This window comes from Sarcophilus harrisii, chromosome 3, assembly GCF_902635505.1.
Source record: "Sarcophilus harrisii chromosome 3, mSarHar1.11, whole genome shotgun sequence".
Lineage (NCBI taxonomy): Eukaryota > Metazoa > Chordata > Mammalia > Dasyuromorphia > Dasyuridae > Sarcophilus > Sarcophilus harrisii.
In genome coordinates this window covers 189,289,024-189,313,626 of record NC_045428.1, presented here as the reverse complement: position 1 = coordinate 189,313,626, position 24,603 = coordinate 189,289,024, and the positions used below count along the sequence as shown (strand labels likewise).

At 33.0% G+C, this 24,603-nt stretch overlaps 1 protein-coding gene across 3 annotated transcripts in view; it reads left to right on the top strand.

The window, feature by feature from the left end:
- The window catches only part of LOC116422301 (ADP-ribosylation factor-like protein 13B), a 107,094-nt gene that overhangs the window by 68,647 nt on the left and 13,844 nt on the right, over positions 1 to 24,603 (top strand). For all 3 annotated transcript variants that reach the window (XM_031958870.1, XM_031958869.1, XM_031958868.1), the window contains 3 exons: positions 597 to 799; positions 3,696 to 3,795; positions 11,917 to 12,139. In XM_031958870.1, the coding sequence (XP_031814730.1) occupies positions 597 to 799; positions 3,696 to 3,795; positions 11,917 to 12,139 (526 nt within the window). The remainder of the gene's footprint in view (positions 1 to 596; positions 800 to 3,695; positions 3,796 to 11,916; positions 12,140 to 24,603) is intronic.

Here is a 24,603-nt window from a genome sequence, read left to right as displayed (position 1 = left end):
AAGATCTAGAACTCTGGACTACTATAATAGTTGTGATATCAAAGTTGTCAAAATGTAAGGTGTCCCAAAAGGCTTAGTTTTGCTAAAGCTACTAAAATTTAAAACCATATCAAGGCTTTAGAAATTTCTGTATTTCATTTCATTATGGGCAAATAGATGAGGGATGATGACAATAGTAATAATAGCTCTTATATATATACACTGTGCTTTAAAATTTGTAAAGCATATTTTACACATTTGATTAACCTGGTATAGTAGATATATGTTGGACACAGAATCAGAAATCTTGGGTTTGAATCCTCTCTCAGTCACTTAAACTAGCTGTGTGATTATGCACATAGCCTTCTGTGTTTCTGGCCTTCAGTGTTTTCTTCTGTGAAATTAGCACTAAATTTGTGGTCCTATACACTATACATTTTGTAAGCTAAATGAAAAGATAAATTCTTTTTTTAACTTTAGATGTGCATAGTTATATTGTGCAGTTATTTTGAGACTGCTCTCTTGATATGAGTATATGTCTTATATTTTGTTTCTAGGTAATGTTCATGTGTTATCTTTTACCCTTAAACAGTTTTACATATTTACCGTGTTTTTAGAAAGGTTGTTCAACATTGTTGTTTACTGGCAAGAAAATTGACAAGTCCATAAAGAGAGGCATTTTTTGGCTTCTCAGTTGCATCGGCAATGACTTTTATACTTTAAAATCCCGTGTTGAAAGAGATACAAAGGCTCAACAAATTTTTGAGGAAATGAAAAAACGGGAGCGAGCAGAGCGAGTGAGGCAACTACGAAGAGAAAGGTACCAACCAATAAACTACACAGCCTAATGCATCTCACATCAAAAACAACAAAATTGTGGGGATAATGTATATTTGTTATTTTTATCCATTCAGTTTTCTCCTTTTTTATGAAGGAAGCCACTTGGTGAGAATTTATTTTGATGACATATTTGTAATACTAATATACTGTTATTATTAAGCAAATATTATGTTGTAGGCAGAGTTACACAAAGAACATATCTTTTTCTTATAAGCATTCATCATCTCTTAGAGTTTTGTAATTTTGTCTGTCCTTGTCGACTTTGAGACAAAGTGAATTTTCAAAAGAATTGTTAGATCAAAATCACTTATCGGCTTTTCTTTTGTGGGAAGGGAAGGAAAAATTGTACTTTTCAAAAAAAAAATATTGCCTCAATGAAAACACTTAACATTTAAATAGTTAAATGGGGGAGTAAAATTTAATTGTGCCTTTTTATTTTTAAATTTAATAATTTTAATTATTTATTTTATTATATTATATATATTTATTAAATTTTATATAATAAATATATATAAATTAATTTAATTAATTTAATAAATTTAAATGAACATAATTATATTTTAAAATTAAATTTTAATAAAAATTCATACAGTATTTCTGCACTTAATCTGTGTATCTCTGTCTCTCTTGATGTCAAAGAAAAAAGGAAGGGGATAGTTGCCCTCTCTTTTAGGAGAAGATAGCATATAATTTGCATACGCCTAAAAAGGTATGGTAGAAACCATGATACAGTGGAGCTCCCTGATTGTTATATTCCTAGCCATTGGCCAGAAAGTGGAAAAAGATGAGTTTTGACCATAGGAAACAGATTCATGTTTTCCCAATTTATAGTAATACTGTTCAATGATGATCGTTGTTTCCTTAAGCCACATGTAGACTTCATGCTTAGGGAGAAATATTTATAAAGTATAGATTTACTAATTTCCTTTTCCTAAGAAAGTTAAGTATGTAGTAATGAGTCTTCAGGGAAAATTAGATTTGAGTACTTTACTAACCTTATTGATAATTGATAAATAATGTAATCAGGAGGATATAACTTTTCATAAAAATCTTTAATTGTTTTGACTTTAATCAAGTTGTTTTATATGTTACAATTTTTAAAAATCTTGAATCTTGTATCATTTTCAGAGTACAAAACAAGTGATACTTATAAATTAAACTTGGACAAGTTATATACAAAACAATCTACATATCCTGGATTTTTTGTGTTTCTTATTTTTCTTGTTCATGAAGCTAGTATTTTGATGAATAATTTTTATGAAAGAAATCATCAGTGATTTTTTTTCAAAAAAACTTTCTTTTCTCTGAAAATTTATAGACCACTTGATAGGCAACTTTCTCTGTAATATTCCTATTTTTCTCCCCTATCCTGCTTTGCCATGCAGGCCCAACCATACTTGTGTTCCAAGGCCCTTTCTGGTAAGGAGAGCCTCTATAATTAACAATGCATAGGTGTGAATTTGTGAGTGAAACTTTTCACTTTCTAGCATTTAGTCTCATTGTTAATCACTCATTTCCAATATATTTGGAAAACAAAATACTATTTTAATGACACGTCCATAGATATACCTGATTATATTTTAAAATGACTACTAAATGAATAACTTGAAAAATAAGGACAAATTGAGATGCAGCACGAAAGGTTATGTAATTCATGTTTTCATAATAATCTAGATAAGCCTTAAGAGTGACTTTCAGGGTCATTATGTCATGGTTATAATCAAAGCTGATAAACTTTTAAAGTATTCTTTGTTATATCTCTTATGGTTTTGTTTCAGGAACTCTTAATTATCTTTCACATCTAAACACAAACAGTGATTCTACCATTGACAGTTATCTGGAGAACTGATTTATTTTATTTACATGATACATCAAGCAAATTTTAATTGGTCTCTATATATTGTTGTACAGGAGTATAACTATTTTGCAGTGGTTTAAACATGAATTCAAATGGTTTATCTTTTTCTAATTTTCTGTCATTTAAATATATTAACAAATTCTGTATATAGCTGTGCATGTATTCTATTTTTACATAAATATATTCAAGGAAAAGAAAGGAAATAGAGGTTAGACAAAAGAATAGTTATCTTTTAAAATGTCAAAATATTAGCAGAGAAGAAAATACATTTTTTTGGGGAAAAGTTTTTCATGTCTAATATGGTACCAGTTATAGTAATAAAGCAGACTTTTTTTTTCAAGTGGGTCAACTGGTAAACACAAATATTTTTAAATGGAATAAATAATATGTTTTTATTAAAAAACCTATGACCTTGATGAGTTTGGAAGTTAGTCAAAGACTTGACTTTCTGACCCAAGTAGCACTTACGTTAAAAAAAATTAGTCCATGCACAAGCATTTGTTAAAAAAAAAAAAAACTTTCTACTTGTCAGGTACTATAGTAGGTGCTAAGATAAAAGAATTCTTTAAATTTTCAAGGAACTTACATTCCCTAATGAGGGAAACAGTATATACACTTAAAATTACATATATGTATGACATATACATATGTATATTTATGATATACACAAAGTAATTTTTGTACAGTACTAGTAATTAGGATAATGAGAAAATGCCTCACATAGAAGATATTATTTGAGCTTAAATGAGAAGGAATCTGGGTTTCTAAGAAGTAGAGGTGAGGGGAACTGTCTTTTAAGCCTAGGGGACCACTCTATTCAAAGGTAGGGAAACAGGAGAGAGATAATCATGTACAAGGCCATCAGAATGTTTGAATTACTGAAAAGTGACCAGGGTTCAATTACAAGTAATTTTATGTACAATTGTATATTTGAAAATTTAACTTACTTGCAAGTTACTTATAAGTTAAGACTTTTGAGTGAGGATTTTTTTTTTTTTTTGCTTTTTTGATCTAACAGAGAAGAAAGGGAAAAAGAATATGCCACAGAACATCCTGAATTTTTGAGATGTGATTCTGATATAGACCTGTTCAAACCAACAGACATTGTACTCAGGGAGGTATGTATGATAACACATAATTTTTGTTTTTAAGTGAAAGTCCATAAGAAAGCATTTGGAGGATCATGAAAGTCAGAGAAATGGTTATCAAAAAGCACATAATGGTTCTGGGGGATGAATAACCAATATAATTTTTTTCTTGGTGCTAGAGATGGTATGGTATAAGGGAATAGAGACCTGGTCTTAAAGACAGGAAGACCTAAGTTTGCCTCTGCTGTGTACTTGCAGTGTGTGATTCTGGCCAAGTCACTTAACTTCTAAGTATTCAGGCAACTCTGAATGATTCTGAGTTGCAGAAAAAATGTTTCCCAGAATTAGCAGAAGCTTCTTTCTTAGTGGGAGATCCATATAACCAGGAAATAAATTGCAGGTTTCTCTCTTTGAAGGTAAGAAACATAATTTTTTGTTATTCTTTGTCCTTTTTTAATATTTTAATTTTTTCCGTTTCATTTAAAATATTTTTTTCATTTCTTTTTTAAAAATGTGAATTCCAGATTCTGTATTTATCCCCCAACTCCAGCCTTCATTAAGAAAACATGTGTGAAGTTATGCACAACATTTCCATAAAAATCATGTTGTGAATATTTTCTCTCTACCTAAAAAGACCCCTCAAGATAAATAAGCTTAAGAGAAAGAGATAGACAGACACATAAACGGAGACAAAGAGGAAGGGAGACAGATAGAGAGACAAACAGACAGAGACAGAGAGAATCAGTATTTTTCAGCATAAGTCCTTCAAAGTAGATGTGGATCAATGTATTGCTGAAAATAGCAAAGTCATTCACAACTAATCATCTCAGAATATTATTATAGATTTGTACATAGTACATTTCACTTTGCTTGAGTTCATAGAGGACTATCCATGTTTTTCTGAGAGCATCCTGTTCATCATTTTCTATAGAACAATTATATTTGTTCAGTCATTCCCCAGTTGATGGGCACTCCCCTCAATTTCCAATTTTTTACCCTGAGAACAAAGCTATAGTTTTGTACATGTACTTTTCTTTTTTAAAATTTAAAATTAAAAAAATTTATTCTAGTAGTGGCATTGTTAGGTGAAAATATAGGCATGAGTTTTATAGTCCTTTAGGCATGGTTGATATTTTTTTGATGAATTGGGGTGTGGTTCTTATTTTTTATAAATTTGATTCATTTCACAATATGTTTGAGAAATGATGCTTTATCAGAGAAACTAGCTTTAAAATTCTTTTTACAATTATTATTACTAACTGTATTTCCCCCCAATTATTCTATTCTCTCTTTATTCACCCTGTCCCTTCTCAAAAGTGTTTTGCTATTGACCACTCTCTCCCTTAATATGCCCTCTCTTTTATCATCTTACCTCCTTCCTATATCCCCTTCTTTTCTTACTTTGCTGCAGGGTTAGTTAGAGCTCTATCCCCCTCTTGATTGTGTATGTTATTTGCTCCTTTGAACCACTTCTAGTGAGAGTAAGGTTCACTCATTCTCCCTCTCTTCCTCTTCCTTCCCTTCAGTGTAAAAGCCTTTTTTTTGCCTCCTTTATGGCAGATAATTTACACCATTCCCCTTTCCCTTTTTGGTGGGAATCACAATTGTCAGAAAGAGATGAGATTGAAATAAAGCAAAATGAGGGAATGAACATAATGAAACGACAAATCATTGTCATTGTTTGCTAGATTTCAGAATTGTGTTATTCTTTTTATAATATTTATTCTGTCTCTTCTTTCCCTCTGTCTTGATACTGTTATCTTATTGTAATATATAAATGCTTTTTAGAATTTATATATTGAACATTTTCTGAGTACAATGTAAAGTGTTATAAATGACCATAAATACTCATGTCTGAATATTTCTTTGTGAATATAATTTTGTTATCTAAAATTTTTGGCAAAATTAATTTACAGATTGTATTCTTAATGGCTGTATGTATGTGTGTGTATGTGTGTGTGAGTGAGTGTGTGTGTGTGCGTGTGTGTGTGTCTATGTGACATCTCCAGGGACTGAGAGCTTACATGACTTTTTACACATCTCAAAATCTCCTTAGTCTTGGCAGCTCCTCAGCTTATTTTCTGTTCCCTTATATAGCTAAGTTGTTGTGCTTCTGCTTATTTTCTTCTAAAGTCCTTTTCATTGCTTCATTATAGCTTCCCACTGGGCAGCAAGTAATGATTGATTCTTCTGAGTACCTTCTGTTTCTGAGGTGGGAAGGCAGCATATAGAAGATATTGCACATCTTAGTTTTCTTAGTTAATTAGAATATTTGATTCTCCTGATCCAGATATGTTCTGTTGCTCTAGTTAGATTTTCTTTGATGGTATTCCTATTTGCAAGGATGAGTACAATAAAATTATCTTGATAATATGAATTATTATGTGTGGTTTTTATGAAATGTTTATTTTTAATGTTCATTTGAAAACATTGTATGAGCAAAAATTTAAGCATTATTTTATACTTTGATACAGAAATTTATTTTGTGTGAGAAGCATGAACAAATAATGGCTTTTGGCCTATGTATCTTAAGATAAATGTCTTTTTTTGTTGTTTTTGATGAGGCATTTGGGGTTAAGTGACTTGCCCAGGATCATATGGTTATACGTGTCAAGCATCTCAGATCAGATTTGAACTCAGATTCTCTTGAATCCAGAGCCCTTGTTCTACCTACTGTACTGCCTAAGAAGTCCTATTTTCTAAATTGGTGATTTTTTTATTTCTAATTTCTAAAAGTATGTAATAATATATTTCAATTTCAAAAAAAGCATATATAATAATAGAAGTGTATTCAGAATTGTCCATCTTGTGTTTGCTTTCATGTTGGTTTTCTTTTGTTCTCTGCTATGCAGAGAACTTTATTTTATTTTTTTTTACTTTTTTTTTTCCTTTCCTCCTCCCAACTTTTCCATTCAGGCTGCAGTTAAGCATGGATTACATTCATGTATACATACATACTTTCACACATACATATCCACATAATACACACACACACACACACACACACACACACACACACACACATACACAGATACAAAAACACATAGAAACATACAGGTAAATGTGTTTATAAGCAAAATGTTAATAAATTATCTATATAGAGAGAATATGACGATCTATCCCACCAAACATTCTTTTTTATGTACATTTGAATTTGTGTTTTATTTTAATATATTTCTTACTAATTTAAAAAAAAAAACATCTTATATGAAATAGCTAATACTTTCTTTTTATTGAAACATTTTATTTTCAAAACATATGCAAGGATAATATTTCACCACTGATGTTTGCAAAACCTTGTGTTCCAATTTCTTCCCACCCCTTCTCCTAGATGGCAAGTAATCCAGTATGTGATAACATGGTAAAATATATGCACATCAAATATAAGCATACATATTTATACAGTTATCTTGTGCAAGAAGAATCAGATCAAAAAGAAAAAAATGAGAAAGAACATAAAATTCAAGCAAACAACAGAAAAAGTAAAAATGCTATGTTGTGATCCACACTCAGTTCCCACTCTGGATGTTAATAGTTCACATCATCACAAGATAATTGGAACTGACCTGAATTGTCTCATTGTTGAGAAGAGCCATATCCATTCTCCAGAATGGCCGGAGCTGTTCTAAATTCCACCAACAATATATTAGTGTCCCAGGTTTCCCATAATATACATATTTGAGTAAAATAAATTTGAGTCAATTATCTATATATTTTAGAAATGAGACATTTATCAGAACCCTCAAATGTAAGAAATGTTTTCCCAATTTATTGCTTCCCTGCTAATCTTTTCTGCATTAGTTGGTTTGTACAAAAACTTTGTTAATTTAATATAATCAAATTTCTCTATTGGGTGTTCAGTAATGAGTTCCAGTTCTTCTTTGGTCACAGTTTACTTTCTTCTCCACAGATCTGAGAGGTAAACATCCTATTTTCTTCTAATTTTCTTATAATATCACTCTTTTATGCCTAAATCATGACCCTATTTTGAACTTATCTTGATATATGGTGTTAGGTTTGGGTCAATGCCTAATTTCTGTCATATTCATTTCCAGTTTTCCCAGCAGTTTTTTGGGGTTATCAAAATCAATATGGTTTCCTCATTACCTACTCTAATTCCTTTAATCTCCTTTTCTTCTCTTATTGCCAAAATTCATATTTCTTTAAAAAAATATTGAATAATAATGGTGATAGTGGGTAACCTTGTTTCATTCCTGATGTTATTGGGAATGGTTCTAGTTTGTCCCCATTACATATGATGCTTGCTGATGGTTTAAAATAGATGCTACTGATAATTGTAAGTAAAAATCCATTTACTCTGATACTCTCTAGTGTTTTTAATAGTGGATGATGGATTTTATCAAATATTTTTCAGCATCTATTGAGATAATATTTTGATTATTGTTAGTTTGGTTATTGCTATAGTCAGTTATGGTAATAGTTTTCCTAATATTGGACCAGCCCTGCAATCCTGATATAAATCCTATTAAATCATAGTGAATTATCTTAGGAATGACTTTTTGTAATCTTTTTGCTAATATTTTATTTAAGATTTTTACATCAATATTCATTTGGGAAATTGGTCTATAATTTTCTTTCTCTGTTTTTACCCTATTTGGTTTATGTATCAGTACCATATCTGTGTCATAAAAGGAATTTGGTAGGATTACTTCTTTCTCTATTTTTCAAATAGTTTATATTGTATTGGAATTAATTGTTCTTTAAATGTTTCATTGAATTCACATGTAAATCCATCTGGGCTCTGGAGATTTTTTCTTAGGGAGTTGATTATTCTATTTATTATTCTATTTCTTTATTATTATTATTCTATTCTATTATTGTTATTATTCTATTCTATTTCTTTTTGTTAAATGGTACTATTTAAATAATTTATTTTTTTTCTGTTAACATGAGCAATCTATATTTTTGTAATTATTTCTCTATTTCATTTAGATTATTGAATTCATCGGCATATGGTTAGGCAAAATAACTTCTAATTATTTTTCTAATTTCTGCTTCATTAGTGGAAACGTCTCCCTTTTCATTTTTGAGACTAACAATTAGATTTTCTACTTTGATTTTTCTAATCAAATTAACCAAAGTTTTCTCTTTTTTGTTGGTTTTTTCATAAAACCATTTTAGTTTTATTTATTAATTCAATAGTTTTCTTACTTTACATTTTATTAATATCTCCTTTTACTTTCAGAATTTCAAATTTTGTATTTAATTAAGGGTTTTTAATTTGTTTTCTCTAGCTTTTTTTTAGTTGCAAGCCCAATTCATTCATTTTCTTTTTCTTTATTTTATGTAAGGAAGCATCTAGGGATATAAAAATTTTCCCTAATAACTGCTTTGATTGCATTCCACATATTTTGTTATGTTGTCTCATTGTCATTCTCTTGGATGAAGTTATTGATTGTGTCTATGATTTGTTGTTTCAGCCATTCATTCTCTAGGATTAGATTATTTAGTTTCCAACTAATTTTTGGTCTATTTTCCCTGGCCTTTTATTGCATGTGATTTATATTGCATTATGATCTGAAAAAACTCCATTTACTAGGTCTGCCTTTCTGCACTTGATTTTGAGGTTTTTATGCCCTAATATATATTCAGTTTTTGTATGGGTTACATGAACTGCCAAGAAAAAAGTATACTACCTTTTTGTCTCCATTCAATTATCTACAAAAATTTATCATACCTGTTTTCTAATATTCTATTTACCTTCTTAACTTCTTTCTTACTTATTTTGTGGTTTGATTTATTCTGAGAGCAAGGTTGAGATCCCTTATAATTTTGCTGTCTATTTCTTCTTGCAGCTCTCTATACCACTTGATGTATATATGTTTAGTATTGATATTGATGCATTATCTGTGGTACCCCTTAGTAAGATATAGTTTCCTTCCTTATCTCTTTTAATTAGTTCAATGTTTATTTTGGCTTGATATGAGATCAGGATTGCTACCCCTGCTTTTTTTTTTTTTAACTTCACTTGAACCCTAATAGATTCTGTTCTACCTTCACACTGTATGTATTACTCTGCTTTAAATGTGTTTCTTATAAACAACATATTGTAGGATTCTGGCTTTTAATGTAGTTTGCTATCCACTTCTTCTTTATTAGAGAGTTCATACCATTCACATTCACAAATAAAATAACTAATTCTGTATATCCTGTCATCTTATTTACCCCAAATTATGCCTTTCTATTTCCTTTCCCCCTTTCCCTCCTCCCCAGTATTTTGCTTCTGATCACCCCCTCCCTCAAACAGCCCTCCTCCTTTAGACCCCCTTTTCCTTTCTTATATCTTTCCCCTACTACTTGTTTTCTCTTCTATTAGCCTTCACCTTTGTTTTTCCCTTTTCCTTCCTAGTTCTCTATTAAGAGACAAGCTTCTCTGTGAAATCAAATATATCTGATATTCTCTCTTTGAGCCAAATCTGAAGTGAATAAGATTCACACAATGTTCATCCCCCAATTGAGGAAATTGAGGGAAAAATTATAATAGGTCTTTTTTGCCTCTTCATGAGTTGTAATTTCCTTTACCTCATTTTTCCTCTTTTTCCAATACAATCCTCTTTCTATTTCAAATTTCTTTGTCATATTATCGCAATAAAATCAAATTATAACCGTACTCTTTAAGTATGCCCATAACAATATGGGTATTTTTATACAATTCTGGGTATACAATACCTAGAACAATAATTCTCAAGAGTTTTTTTCCTTTTTTATCTTTTAATGATTCTTTTGAGTTCTGTAATTGGAAATCAAATTTTTTTGTTCAGTTCTGGTCTTTTCATCAGAAATTAATGAAATTCACCTGTGAAATTGAATGTTCATCTTCTTCCCTGAAAGAGAATGCTAAATTTAACTGGATAGGTGATTGTTGGTCACAATCCATGTTCCTTTGCCTGTCAGAATATCAGATTCCACGCCATTTGATATTTTAGGGTGGATTCTTCTAGGTCCTGGGTAATCCTCATTGTGGCTCCTCAATATTTGAATTGTTTCTTTCTGGTTTCTTGCAATATTTTTTTTCCCTTGATCCGATAATTCTGATATTTAGCTATAATATTCTTTGGAGTTTTCATTTTGGGGTCCCTTTCAGGAGGTGATTAGTGAATTCTTTCAATGACTACTTTACTTTCTGGTTCTAGGACATCAGGGCAGTTTTCTTTGATGATTTCCTGAAAGATAGTGTCTAGGCTCTTTTTTCATCATTGCTTTCAGGAAATCCAATAATCCTTAGATTATCTCTCCTACATCTATTTTCTAGGACAGTTGTTTTTCCTAGAAGGTATTTCATATTTTCTTCTATTTTTTAGGTTTTTTTTTTTGTTTGATTGATTTTTGCAGTTTTATTGAGTCATTCACTTTCATTTGTTCAATTCTAACATTTAGTATATTATTTTTAAGTTACCTTTTTTAGCTCCTTTTTTATTTGGCCAATTGAATTGTTTTGTTCATTAGCTTTTTTCCCATTTCTCAAACATTTTTTTCAATAAATTGGTACCTTATTCATATCTATTTTGTAATGAGTTATATGCTTTTTACATTTAATCATAGATAGTTTTCATATATAGTTTTAAGGAATTTTCTTCAGATAATTTCTATTTTTCCTTTTCCATCCCCTCTCACAAATATCTCATTTCCTTTCCCCATTTTTCTTTTAACTCTCTTTTAAGTCCTTTTTTGAAATCTTCCAAGAAAGCCTTGTAAAATGAGGACCAACTCATATCTCCCTCTAGAGCTTCATCTGGAATTGATGTACTTTTAAGAACCTCAGGGTGTAAGGTCTGTTCTTCTCTCTCCATAAAAGCTGTTTATGGTAAGAGTTCTTTTTGCTATTTTGCTCATTTTTTAAGGTTGAGGTCTGCTCTTAAGTTCTGCCACTTTAATTTTCCCTGGGGCAGGTCTGCTGATTGACTTCGGGGCTGGATAGTCACAGCCTGGTCCCACATTCTTCTGGGCTTAGTGGCTTACAATTTGCCTTTTGTATTTACCTCTTTTTTCTTTTTTGAAATTTATTAACATTTTTAAAATAATCCAATTTCCCTCTTTTTTCACAATGTTTATTTTAAGACTTATTGCTTTAAAATTTTAGAACTAAATCAAACAAATTGTGCTAAAGATGCTATGATTTGGTTTTATTAGAATGAGAGAAGAAAGCAGAGGATGGATAAAGATATTGACCGTATTTTCCTCAGAACACACATAGAACAAAAAAAACCTGACATACAGAATCAGTTCAGCAATGCAAGTGAAAGAAAATTTGATGATTCTATATGCACAGAGCCTTATAGTGTGTTGTCATATATACCACCAACAGAGAAGGAAATTGACAGTGTACAGCAGCTCTCAGACTGTGAGGATTCAGGTGATAACTTTGATATGAAAAGAGTAATTTATTGTTTATATTATGACTAAGTACTGATAATACTTCTTTTTAATAATTTGTCTTGGATTTTCATATTTTTCCCTCCCAAGTCTTTTCCTATAAAACGTTTGGATCTTTGTGTATTACTTATATTTTTATAAGATATAAAATGGAATATTTTTTTAAATTTCTTAATCAGGTAATATTTTCTCACATTGGTTTTATTAGTCAAATCTATCAATATGTGTTATGTTTTTATTTTTGAACCTTATTTTTTCAACTAATTCATCATTGAATTAAGTTACACAAAAGTTTTGTATTTATTTATTCATTTATTTTAAATTTTCTTTTTTTTAAGTGAAGCTTTTTATTTTCAAAATATATGCAAGGATAATTTTCACCATTGACCTATGCAAAACTTTGTGTTCCAATTTCTCCTCTTTCCCTCCATCCCCTCTCCTAAAAGGCAAGTAATTCAGTATATGTTAAGCACGGTTAACATATTAGCATCCATATTTATATAATTATCATGTTAAACAAGAAGAATCAGATCAAAAAGGGAAAAAGAGAAACAAAATAAAATTCCAGGAATCAACAGCAAAAGAAGTGAAAATGCTATGTTGTGATACACACAGTTCTCACAGTCTTCTCTCTGAGTGTAGATGGATCTTATCATCACAAGATTATTGGAATTGGACTAAATCATCTAATAGTTGAGAAGAGCCATATCCATCAGAATTGATCATTGTATAATCTTGTTAGTGCTGTATACAATGAAATCCTGGTTGTGCTCATTTCACTTAGCATCAGTTCATGTAACTCTCTCCAGGCTTCTCTGAAATCATCCTCCTGATTGTTTCATATAGAACAATACTGTTAAGATTCTTACAAAGTGATAAGTCAGTTGTCTTAATTTTAGCATCGTGCTTAGCAGTTTTCTAGTTCAGAGTTCACACCTTTCACACCTTTAAGAGTTCACACATTAGCATTGGAGATTCACAAGTCAGGATTCAGTATGAGATTCACAAGTTCAGTAGAGGAGATTCACAAGTCACAGCTCCCACAATCCTACTCTTGGAGGATGAGTCAACCTTTGAGTTCACACCTTTAAGAGATCATATATAAGAAGCTCTTGGAACCTCAGCCAGGGGTCAATTGAGGAGATTGAGAAGCCAGAGACTGCAGTTGAAACAGAACTGGGGATTCAGAAGAAGAGAGGCTGAAGCTGGAAGAGGCAAAGGACTTTAGTAACAAGAGTTCTTGGAACCCAGGAGAGAGATAGGCCTCTAAGAAAGCTAACCAGGCTATTTTGGAAGAGACAATAAAGGATTGAGCTTTTAACAGCTGGCTGCATTTGAGGTGATTATTATTCTGAACTGAAACTAAGACTGCCTCCGGAAGCACCTCTTCCCAGAAAACGATTATATTCTAGAAAAGAAGAACACTACATAATACTATTTAGCCATTACCACCTGATAGGAATCCACAGTTTCTTGCCACTACAAAAAAGTGCTGTCACAAACATTTTTGCATATGAGGGTCCCTTTCCCTTTTTAAAAATCTGTTTGGGACATAGGCATATTAGAAACACTGCTGGATCAAAGGGCATGCACATTTTGATAACTCTTTGGACACAGTTCCAAATTGTTCTCCAGAATAGTTGGATTTGTTGACAATTCCACCAAAAATGTATTAGTGTCCCACTTTTCCCACTTCCCCTCCAACATTCATCTTTATGTTTTCTCTGTCAGCCAATCTGAGAGCTGTGTAGTGGTACCTCAGAGTGGTCTTAATTTGAATTTCTCTGATTAATAGTGATTTAAAGTATGGAAGTTCTTTCTTAATTCCACCATTTGTTGCTTTATAACTTTTACTCCTTCGTTTTTGTAACCAAGGAATTAATTTCAATTCTTTATGTAGTAGCCTTCCAAATGCTTCAAAGCAAAAATTTTAGATGAATCATTTCTTCTCCAGGTTAAGCATAAATAGTTTTTAAAAAAATTGCTAAAATTGTTGAATGGAATTTACATTACTGCAGAAAATACTTATTTGAATATTCCTATTCACACAAATGTCTTCATGAACATGGAAGAAAATGGATTTTCAGAAATCTGCAAATAGTCATATTTTTCGGTAGCTTTCACCTCAGACATCAGTATATTTATTTGCTTGTTTATTAGTTCTTTTTTAGTAAGATTATAACCCTACATTTCAAAAGCCTTATGATACATAGGCACACCTTATGTTATTCAGCAGTGTCTAGCTGAAAGTGAACCAGCTATTTTTAACTTCTGTATAATTCTAAAATGACTGATTTACAAATCAGTTTTTGACTTCATAAGAGAAATTGTTCCTTTCCTTCTTAAGGATGTGGCTTCATAGCATTTGATAATTTCCATGAAGTTCATCATGTTTAAGGAAATTCATAATATTTTATTAGCTCATACCAGTAATCAGTCTGTGAATATTAAGTAACTACTATGTGAAAGGCACTGTGCAAAGACATAAAACTCAAATTAAACTGTTCTGCCTTCATAATGTTTACATTATATCATGGGGGACATATAAATACGTAATCAAAAAAAAAAACCAAATAATTCAGAAGGGATGGAGCAAGGGAAGAAGGCCCCATCAGTTGGAGAGAAGGTTTCAATATTGAAGATGTGAGTTTAACTGAATTCTGAAAACAAACTAAAGATTATAAGAGGCAGAAAAAAAGAAAAAAAGCCATTTTCAGGTACAGCAACATAGAGATGGGAAAGTGGACATACATACAAATACATACAACAAGAACTAACTAAAGTTCAAGATGTGTGAAGGCCAGTAACATAATAGGGCTAGATACTTCAGTTGGAGCCCTCCAATTAAAGGGTTTTAAATGATAAATTTTATCACAAAAGTAATAGAAATCTTTTGAAGTTTATTAAGTGAGTTACTCTGGCAACTTTGTAGGTTAATTGGAAAGCAAGAGACAAATTGGAGACACTGTTGCTTTTGCAGTAATTGAAGCTGAAGTTAGGGCCAAATCTAGGGTGGAAGTAGAGAAAAGGGAACAATTAGTTAAATGTGTATGGCAAAAGATAATAAGTTGACAAGGATGACACTGAAATTTCAAGTCTTAATGACTAGAAGAGTGGTGATGATACACTTGATAGGAATAAATAAATAGTTTTTGAAAGGCAAATTCAAATGTGGACATGTCAAAGAAGGTGGCATAGTACAGAACTGTTAAACTGTGGCCAACAAATTCTTTTAAAAATTGTTTTAAACTGTATTCCCCTTTTCATTACATTATTACATATTTTTAATAAAACAACTATTTCAATAATATACTACAACAAAAAAGATAATTGTACAAAAAAAGTGAAAAAATCTACTAGGTACAATTTGCTATATCTTTCAAGTATACAACAAAATTATTGTGAAAATATTTTTTCCTACATCTCCCCACCCTCTCGAGATGGTTACCATTAGACATAACTAGAGGGATATGTATGTTTTTATGTGCGCATGTGGTGTATACACATATACACAATTCACATATATGTATATCATTCTATAAAATTTTAATTCTTTCTTTTGCTGCAAATAGCATCTTTCTTCATAAACTTCAAAGTTTATTTGGATGTTCATGATAAAATAATTTATTTACTCAAATTAATTTTTGAACCAATACTGTTATTACAGTGTTTTCTTGGTTCTGCTCATTTTGGTCTTCATGATTCATACAAGTCTTTCCATGTTTTTTTTCCCCTAACAACACTGAGCTCATGAGTTCTTTTTTGGTAAATACTATTTTTTAAGTTACATGCAAAGATCCAGTTACATACACACAGAAATAGTTTTCAACATTCATTTTTATAAGATTTTGAGTTCCAAATATTTTCACTCTCATCCCATCTCCCTCTCTCCAATGACCTATGATATAGGTCATACATATTTAATCGTGTAGTCATGTAAGAAAATAGTCAATGTAATCATGTAGTCATGTAAGAAAGTAGTAAGGGGGGGGGGCAGAACCAAGATGATGGAGAAAATGCACGCATCATTTTAAGTTTCTCTTCTACCCTCACTACTAATTACCAAATTCAGCCTCAGAAATAGTGCTTAACTGGTAAAATCCACGAATATTGGGAGTACAACAAATTACCAGCCAAAGATAATCTGAAAGATCAGTTTTTTCCTGATCGGCATGAGCAAGCCAGTGCAGGCAGGGAGGCAGAACCAGAGGCTAGCACACTGAGCAGACCGGGGTGGGCGCGGTCTCCATGAATGGAAAATTTGCAGGGAGGATTCCTACCACAGAATGGCTGCTCTGCTTTGATTGCAAAACAGTAGATCAGCAGAGAAATTACAAAAAGGTCAAATGTAGAGTGTACTCCAAGAAACATCAGAATTTAACAGGATCAGGCTACATCCACCCAGCCAAGTTTTAGTGACTCAGCACAGACCACAGCAAAGCCATGCAGTCCCATTCTGCAGTGTGGGGATTTTGCCCAGGGCATTCACATTTCTGCACACCGGGGGTGGGGAGGGGTCTGTCCGAGTCAGCCACAAATCTGCATAGCAGGAGGGGGGTGGTCTGTCTGGGGCAGTAGAACTTCCTAGTAGCTGTCTGCGCTTTCCAGGGCAGGGGCACTTCTGTAGTTCAGCCGCTCTTTGCAGTACATTTGCAGGACAGCTACTCCCCATATATCTATCCCTGTTCTGCAGAGGAAGCTGGTAACCTCCTTGCCCTGAAGGCAGACCCTAAGGACTTTTTAAAAAAATGAGTAAAAAAGCCAAGCAAACTCTAAATATTGATAGCTTCTATACAGAAAGAGAGCAGGATTTCAACCCCAAGGATACTAATAGCAGACAGTCTCCAGACAAAGCCTCAAAGAAGGATGTAACCTGGGCCCCATCACATAAAGCTCTCCTAGAAGAAATTATAAAAGATCTTAAAAGAGAGCTAGAAGAAAAATGGGGAAAGGAAAGAGAACCTTTGCAAAAGAGTACAGAAAAGGCATATAATTCACTAAGAGAAAATTTTAATACAGTAGAAAAAGAAAACAACTTTATGAAATGTGAATTGGAAAAGATAATGAACTCCCAGGGAAACAGAATTTGTGAATTGGAAAAGAAAAAGAACTCCCAGAAAAGTAGGATTTGTGAATTGGAAAAAGAAAATAACTCAGTAAAAAAAAAATTAGTGAAATGGAAAAAAATTCCATAGAGCAAAACAACTCATTTAAAAACTCAATTGGACTATACAAAAAGAATAACTTTTTAAAAATCAGAACTGAACAAATAAAAATGAATGATTCATTGAGACATCAAGAATCAGTCAAGCAAAACCAAAAAAAAAAAAAAAAGAAAGTAGAAAAAATGTTAAATATCTACTTGGAAAAACAACAGACCTGGAAAATAGATCTAGGAGAGATAATTTGAGGATTATTGGACTTCCTGAAAATTATGATGAAAAAAAGAGCCTGGACACTATTTTCCAGGAAATCATCAAGAGAACTGCCCAGAATCAGAAGGTAAAATAGACATTAAAATAATTCATCGTGTTATGGAATATTATTGTCCTGTAAGAAACGACCAGTAGGATGAATACAGAGAGGATTGGCGAGATGTTGGAATCTTTACAAAGTGTTAATCCATTAGAGTTGATAGAGACAATAATTATCTAATTTAGTATGGTTCAGTATGATTGATTTGATCTTAGAAGGAGATATTTTGGGCCAGAACTTGATACAAAGTACTAAGTACAACTGATAGAAACAATGCTTGTGTTCACACCTTTAGAGAGCTCATAAGTATCTAAGTACTCAATGGAGTTCACATGTTTGGGAGATTTCAGGGTTTAGAAATATCTGAATTCACACCTCCCTTAGGTCAAGAGAGCACTCTAGGAGATAACCCAGAATCCCTCTCTCTCCAGAAGGAGGAGTTAACCTTTGGGAGATCATATATATACAGGGAGCTCTTAGAGGTTGAGGGAGTTTTTTTCTTGGGAACATTGACTGGGGTCGGAAAGGAGCACTCTGGGAGGAAGCCCAGAAGCCACAAGCCTTATCTTCCAGGCAAGAGAGAATTCATTGCATCTTTCACCTTGGTGCTGGCTGGAGTTTGGAAGGACAAACCTTTGGATTTGGAGACATTCGGGCGGAGCTCTTAGAACCAAGTGGAGAGATAGGCCTGAGCTAACCAGGCTATATTGAAGAAGTTCAGAACTTTTATCACCTGGCTGTGTTTTGGAAAAAGAACATCAATACCAAGACTTACATGAACTGATGGTGAGTGAAATGAGCAGAACCAGGAGATCATGATTATATACCTCAACAACGATACTGTATGAGTATGTAGTCTGGTGGAAGTGGATTTCTTTGACAAAGAGAAGATCTAACTTAGTTTCAATTGATTAAGGATGGACAGAAGCAGCTACACCCAAAGAAAGAACACTAGGAAATGAATGTAATGCATTTTTGTTCTTCTTCCCGGGTTATTTATACCTTCTAAATCCAATTCTCCATGAGCAGCCAGAGAACTGTTTGGTTCTGCACACATATTGTATCCAAGATCTACTGTAACCTATTTAACATGTATAGGACTGCTTGCCATCTGGAGGTGCTTGCCAGCACCTTTTAGAGCCGGAAAGAGTTATTTTGGGAACATTCCCAGGGGTCGGAGCTTTTCCACTGAAATCCACTGAAGGGCCTGTCAGCTCCACGTTGGACGCCAAAATGTTGGTGTTTTTCTCTTCCTTAAAATAATAATAATAGTTCTCTCTGAGAGAAAGCAGGTTTCTCAGGGAGGTTTTCTGGAGGCAGCCTTAGTTTCAGTTAATCACTCCAAATACAGCCAGGTGCTAAAAGCTCAGATCTTTTATTGTGTTCTTCAGTATAGCCCAGTTAGCTCTGGCCTATCTCTCTGCTTGGTTCCAAGAGCTCTTGCAGCTTTGTCCTTGACTTCTGCCTCTGCTTTCTTCAGCCTCCAGCAAGCACCAAGTTGGAAGATGCAATGGATCTCTCTTGCCTCGAAGATAGGGCTTGTGGGCTTCCTCCCAGAGTGCTTCTCTCCGACCCCAGTCAATGTTCTGGAGAAATCCTTTCGAGTGGCTCACTGGAGCTGTATTTATGCTGCTTCTCTGAGAGTGGGATTGTGGGATATCTCCCAGCATGCTCTCTGGCCCTAAGAGCTTCAAGGGAGGTGTGAATTCAGATATCTCTTTCTAAACCCTGAAATCTCCCAAACATGTTGAACTCCAGTGAGTACTTAAATATTTCTTGCTTCTATGAACTCTCTAAAGGTGTGAACACAAGCATTGTTTCTATCAGTTGTACTTAGTACCTTGTTTCAAGTTCTGGCCCAAAATATCTCCTAAGATCAAATCAATCATATTGAACCATGCTAAATTAGATAATTATTGTCTCTATCAACTCTAATGGCTTAACAGTTTGTAAAGATTCCAACAGAGGGAAGCGGGGAAAAGAAAAAGAAATGCCTAATCTGGGAATAAAAAGATAGCAGGAAATACAGAATTAGTAATTTTAACCATAAATATGAATGGGATGAACCCTCCCATAAAGAGGAGGTGGATAGCAGATTGTATCAAAAGTCAGAACCCTACAATATGTTGTTTACAAGAAACACATTTAAAGCAGTGAGATACATACAGAGTAAAGGTAAAAGGCTGGAGCAGAATCTATTGCTTCAGGTAAAATAAAAAAAAAAAAAAAAAGGGGGTAGCCATCCTGATCTCAAATTAAGCAAAAACAAAAAAGCAGCCCAGGCGGCATGTAGGGTGTGATCTCAGCCAGCAGAAAATCTGCAGGGAGAACTTTATAGTGTGGCTACTTTGCCCTGGCAGCAAGCCAGTAGATCATCAGAGAAACTATAAAGACAGAGGGTAAAGACTATAATCCACAAATGCTAGGGTCTCTGGGGACCTGGACATACCCACTCAACACCCAGAGTGAATCAGCATGCTCTCAGAGTCTGAAAGCACAGACCCAGAATAGCAATCTGCAGAGGTAACACCATACTACCCCCAAAATCATACTGCATTTGCTTTTTGTTTGTTTTGTTTTCTTTGATTCTTCTTTGACAAAATGAGCAAAAAATTAAAGTGTATTCTAACTATAGACAGCTTTTATACAGATAGAAAACAGACTTCAAACCCTGGGGAGACTAAAAACAGAGTGTCTCCAGATGAATCCCCAAAGTGGGATGTGATCTGATCTCCAACACACAAGACTCTCATAGGAGAAATTAAAAAGGCTCTTAAAAGAGAGCTAAAAGAAAAATGGGGAAAGGAAAGGAAAGCTTGGCAAGAGGGTCTGCATAAGTCATCCCACTCAAGGGATAAAGAAATCAAATCCCTGAACAACAGAATTAGTGAATTGCAAAAGTTAAACAATTTCAAGGAAAACTGAATTAGTGAATTAGAATAAGAAAATAGCTCTCTAAAAAATAAAATTGGTGAAATGGAAAAAAATTCCATAGAACAAAACAACTCACTTAAAAACTCAATTGGACAATTACACAAAGAAATAGAAAAAGTAAATAAAGAAAATAATTCATTAAAAATCAGAATTGAACAAATGGAAATGAATGACTTGAGGAGACACTAAGAATCGGTCAAGCAAACCCCAAAAAAATGAAGCAATGGAAAAAATGTCAAATACTTGGGAAAACAACAGACCGGGAAAAATAGATCTAGGAGAGATAATCTGAGAATTATTGGACTCTGAAAAATATGATGAAAAAAAGAGCCTAGAACTATTTTCCAGGAAATTATCAAAGAGAACTGCCCAGAAGTTATAGAAACAGAGGGTAAAATAGATGTTGAAAGATTTCATCGATCGCCTACTGAAAGAAATCCCCAAATCAAAACTCCAAGAAATACTGTGGCTAAATTTCAGAACTGTCAGACCAAGGAAAAAATACTACAAGCAGCTAAAAAAACAATTCAAATATAGAGGAGCCACAATAAGGATTACTCAGGTTCTAGCAGCATCCACATTACAGGATCAAAGGGCCTGGAATCTGATATTATGAAAGGCTAAGGAGCTTGGTATGCAGCCAAGGCTAACTTGCCCAGCCAAAATGAGGATTTTTTCCCCCAGGGAAGACAATGGACATTAAATGAAATAGGTGAAGATGGAATGAATCTCTTGTCTCCTTTCCTGGGGCTGGGCAGCTTTCTGGAGAGCCTTTCAGACCAGCTTGGTCTCAATGGGGGAAGTGCAGGAGCCCAGCCACCACAGTGGTGTGAGATGAAGTGAATCTGGTTGTGCCTCCAAGAGAGGGCTTCTTTCTGAACTGACTTGACATCTATTTCTGATGAAAAAAACTGAACTAAACAAAAAGTTTGATCTCCAAGTATAGGACTAAAGAGAAACATAAAAAGGTAAAAAGAAATATTGGTAACTATATTTCTGTTATAAATACACATAAAGAATACAGGTATAATTTGGTTTTACAGTTATAATATAAAAAAGAAAGAGGTGAAAAGGGAAATTGTACCAGAAAAAGGGTAAAGTAGGGGCATTACATCTCATGAAGAGGCAAAGGAAACCTATTATATCTGAGGGAAAGAAGGGAAGGGGGTGAACATAGTGTGTATCTTACTCTCATCAGAATTGGCTTAAAAAGAAAAATATTAGACATATTCGATTTACAGAGAAACTTCTACCACATTGAAAAGTGAGAGGGGAAAAGTGAAAAGGGAAGGAGTAAGCTAAGTGGAAGGGAATACAGAAATTGGGAGGAAAGGGGGTAAGAAAAGGGGAGGAACTCCAAGGTAGGGGTGCGATCCTAAAAAGGGAGGGCTATGAGAGGCTCACAAGAGGTGGCGAAGGGGGTAAGTGGGAAGGAAAGGAGAAAAGCATAAGCAGGGGTTAACAAGATGGCAAGTAATACAGAATTAGTAATTTTAACCATAAATGTGAATGGGGCAAACTCCCCCCAAAAGCAGAAGCAGATAGCAGACTGGATTAAAAGCCAGAATCCTACAATATGTTATTTACAGGAAACACTTTTGAAGCAGGGTGATACATACAGAGTAAAGGTAAAAGACTGGAGCAGAATCTACTATGCTTTGGGTAAAATAAAAAAAAAAAAAGAAAACAGGAGTAGCCATCCTGATTTCAGATCAAATAAAAGCAAGAATTGATCTAATTAAAAGAGATAAGGAAGGGCACAATATCTTGCTAAAGGGTAGCATAGATAATGAAGCAATATCAATATTAAACATATATGCACCAAAGTGGTGTAGCATCTAAATTCCTGAAAAAGGAATTAAGAGAGCTGCAAGAAGAAATAGACAACAAAACTATAATAGTGGGAAATCTAAACCTTGCACTCTCAGAATTAGATAAATCAAACCACAAAATAATTAAGAAAGTCAAAGAGGTAAATAGAATACTAGAAAAGTTAGGTATAATAGATCTTTGGAGAAAACTAAATGGAGACAGAAAGGAGTGTACACTTTCTTCTCAGCAGTTCATGGAACCTATACAAAAAATGACTATATGTTAGGATGAAAAAACTCCTCAAATTCAAATGTAGAAAGGCAGAAATAGTAAATGCATCCTTTTCAGATCACGATGCAATGAAAATTACATTCAATAAAAAGCTAGGGGAAAATAGACCAGAAAATAATTGGAAACTAAGCAATATCATCCTAAAGAATGATTGGGTGAAACAGCAAATCATAGACACAGTAACTCCACCCAAGAAAATGACAATAATGAGACATCATACCAAAATGTGTGGGATATTGCCAAAGTGGTAATAAGGGCAAATTTTATATCTCTAGAGGCCTACTTGCATAAAATAGAGGAAGATAAAGTCAATGAATTAGGCTTGCAAATAAAAATGCTAAAAAAGGAACAAATTAAAAACCTTCAGTCAAACACTAAACTTGAAATTCTATAAATAAAAGGAGAGATTAATAAAATTGAAAGTAAAAAAAAAACCTATTGAATTAATAAATAAAACTAAGAGTTGGTTTTATGAAAAAAACCCAACAAAATATGTAAACCCTTAGTAAATCTGATTAAAAAAGAAAAGAGGAAAATCAATTGTTAGTCTTAAAAATGAAAATGGAAAACTTGCAACTAATGAAGAGCAAATTAGAGCAATAATTAGGAATTACTTTGCCCAACTTTATGCCAATAAATTTGATAACTTAAATGAAATGGAGGAATACCTTCAAAATATAGCTTGCCCAGATTAACAGAGGAAGAAGTAAATTGGTTAAACACTCTCATTTTAGAAAAAAGAAATAGAACAAGCTATTAATCAATTTTCTAAGAAAAACTTCCCAGGACCAGATGGATTTACATGTGAATTCTACCAAACATTTAAAGAACATTTAATTCCATTGCTATATAAACTATTTGAAAAAATAGGAATTGAAGGAGTCCTACCAAATTCCTTTCATGACACAGACATGGTACTGATACCTAACCTAGATAGATTGAAAACAGAGAAAGAAAATTATAGACTAATTTCCCTAATGAATATTGATGCTAAAATCTTAAATAAAATATTAGCAAAAAGATTCCAGAACATCATCCCCAGGATAATACACCATGACCAAGCAGGATGTATACCAGGAATGCCGGGCTGGTTCAGTATTAGGAAAAGTATTAGCATAATTGACTATATCAATAACCAAATTAGCAAAAAACAAAAAACAAATTAACATCATATAATCATCTCAATAGATACAGAAAAAGCATTTGATAAAATCCAAGATTCATTCCTAATAAAAACACTTGAGAGTATAGAAATAAATGGACTTTTCCTTAATATAGTCAGGAGCATCTATTTAAAACCATCAGTAAGCATTATATGTAATGGGGATAAACTGTAATTTCCCAGTAAGATCAGGAGTGAAACAAGGTTTCTCACTATCACCATTACTATTTAATATTGTATTAGAAATTCTGGCTTTGGCAATAAGAGTTGAGAAAGAAATTAAATGAATTAGAGTACATAATGAGGAAACCAAATTATCACTCTTTGTAGATGAGATGATGATATACTTAGAGAATCCCAGAGATTCTATTAAAAAACTATTAGAAATAATCCACACATTTAGCAATGTTGCAGGATACAAAGTAAATCCATATAAGTCATCAATATTCTTATACATCACTAATAAAATCCAGCAGAGTTACATAGATAAAATCCTTTTAAAGTAATTGTCGATAGTATAAAATATTTGGGAATCTATCTGCCAAGGGAAAGTTAGGAACTATATGAGCAACACTATAAAACACTTTCCATACAAATAAAGTCAGGTCTAACCAATTGGAAAAATATTAAGTGCTCTTGGATTGGGCGAGCAAATATAATAAAGATGACAATACTACCTAAACTAATCTATTTATTTACTGCTATACCAATCAGACTCCTCAAAGATATTTTAATGAACTAGAAAAAATAGCAACTAAATTCATCTGGAA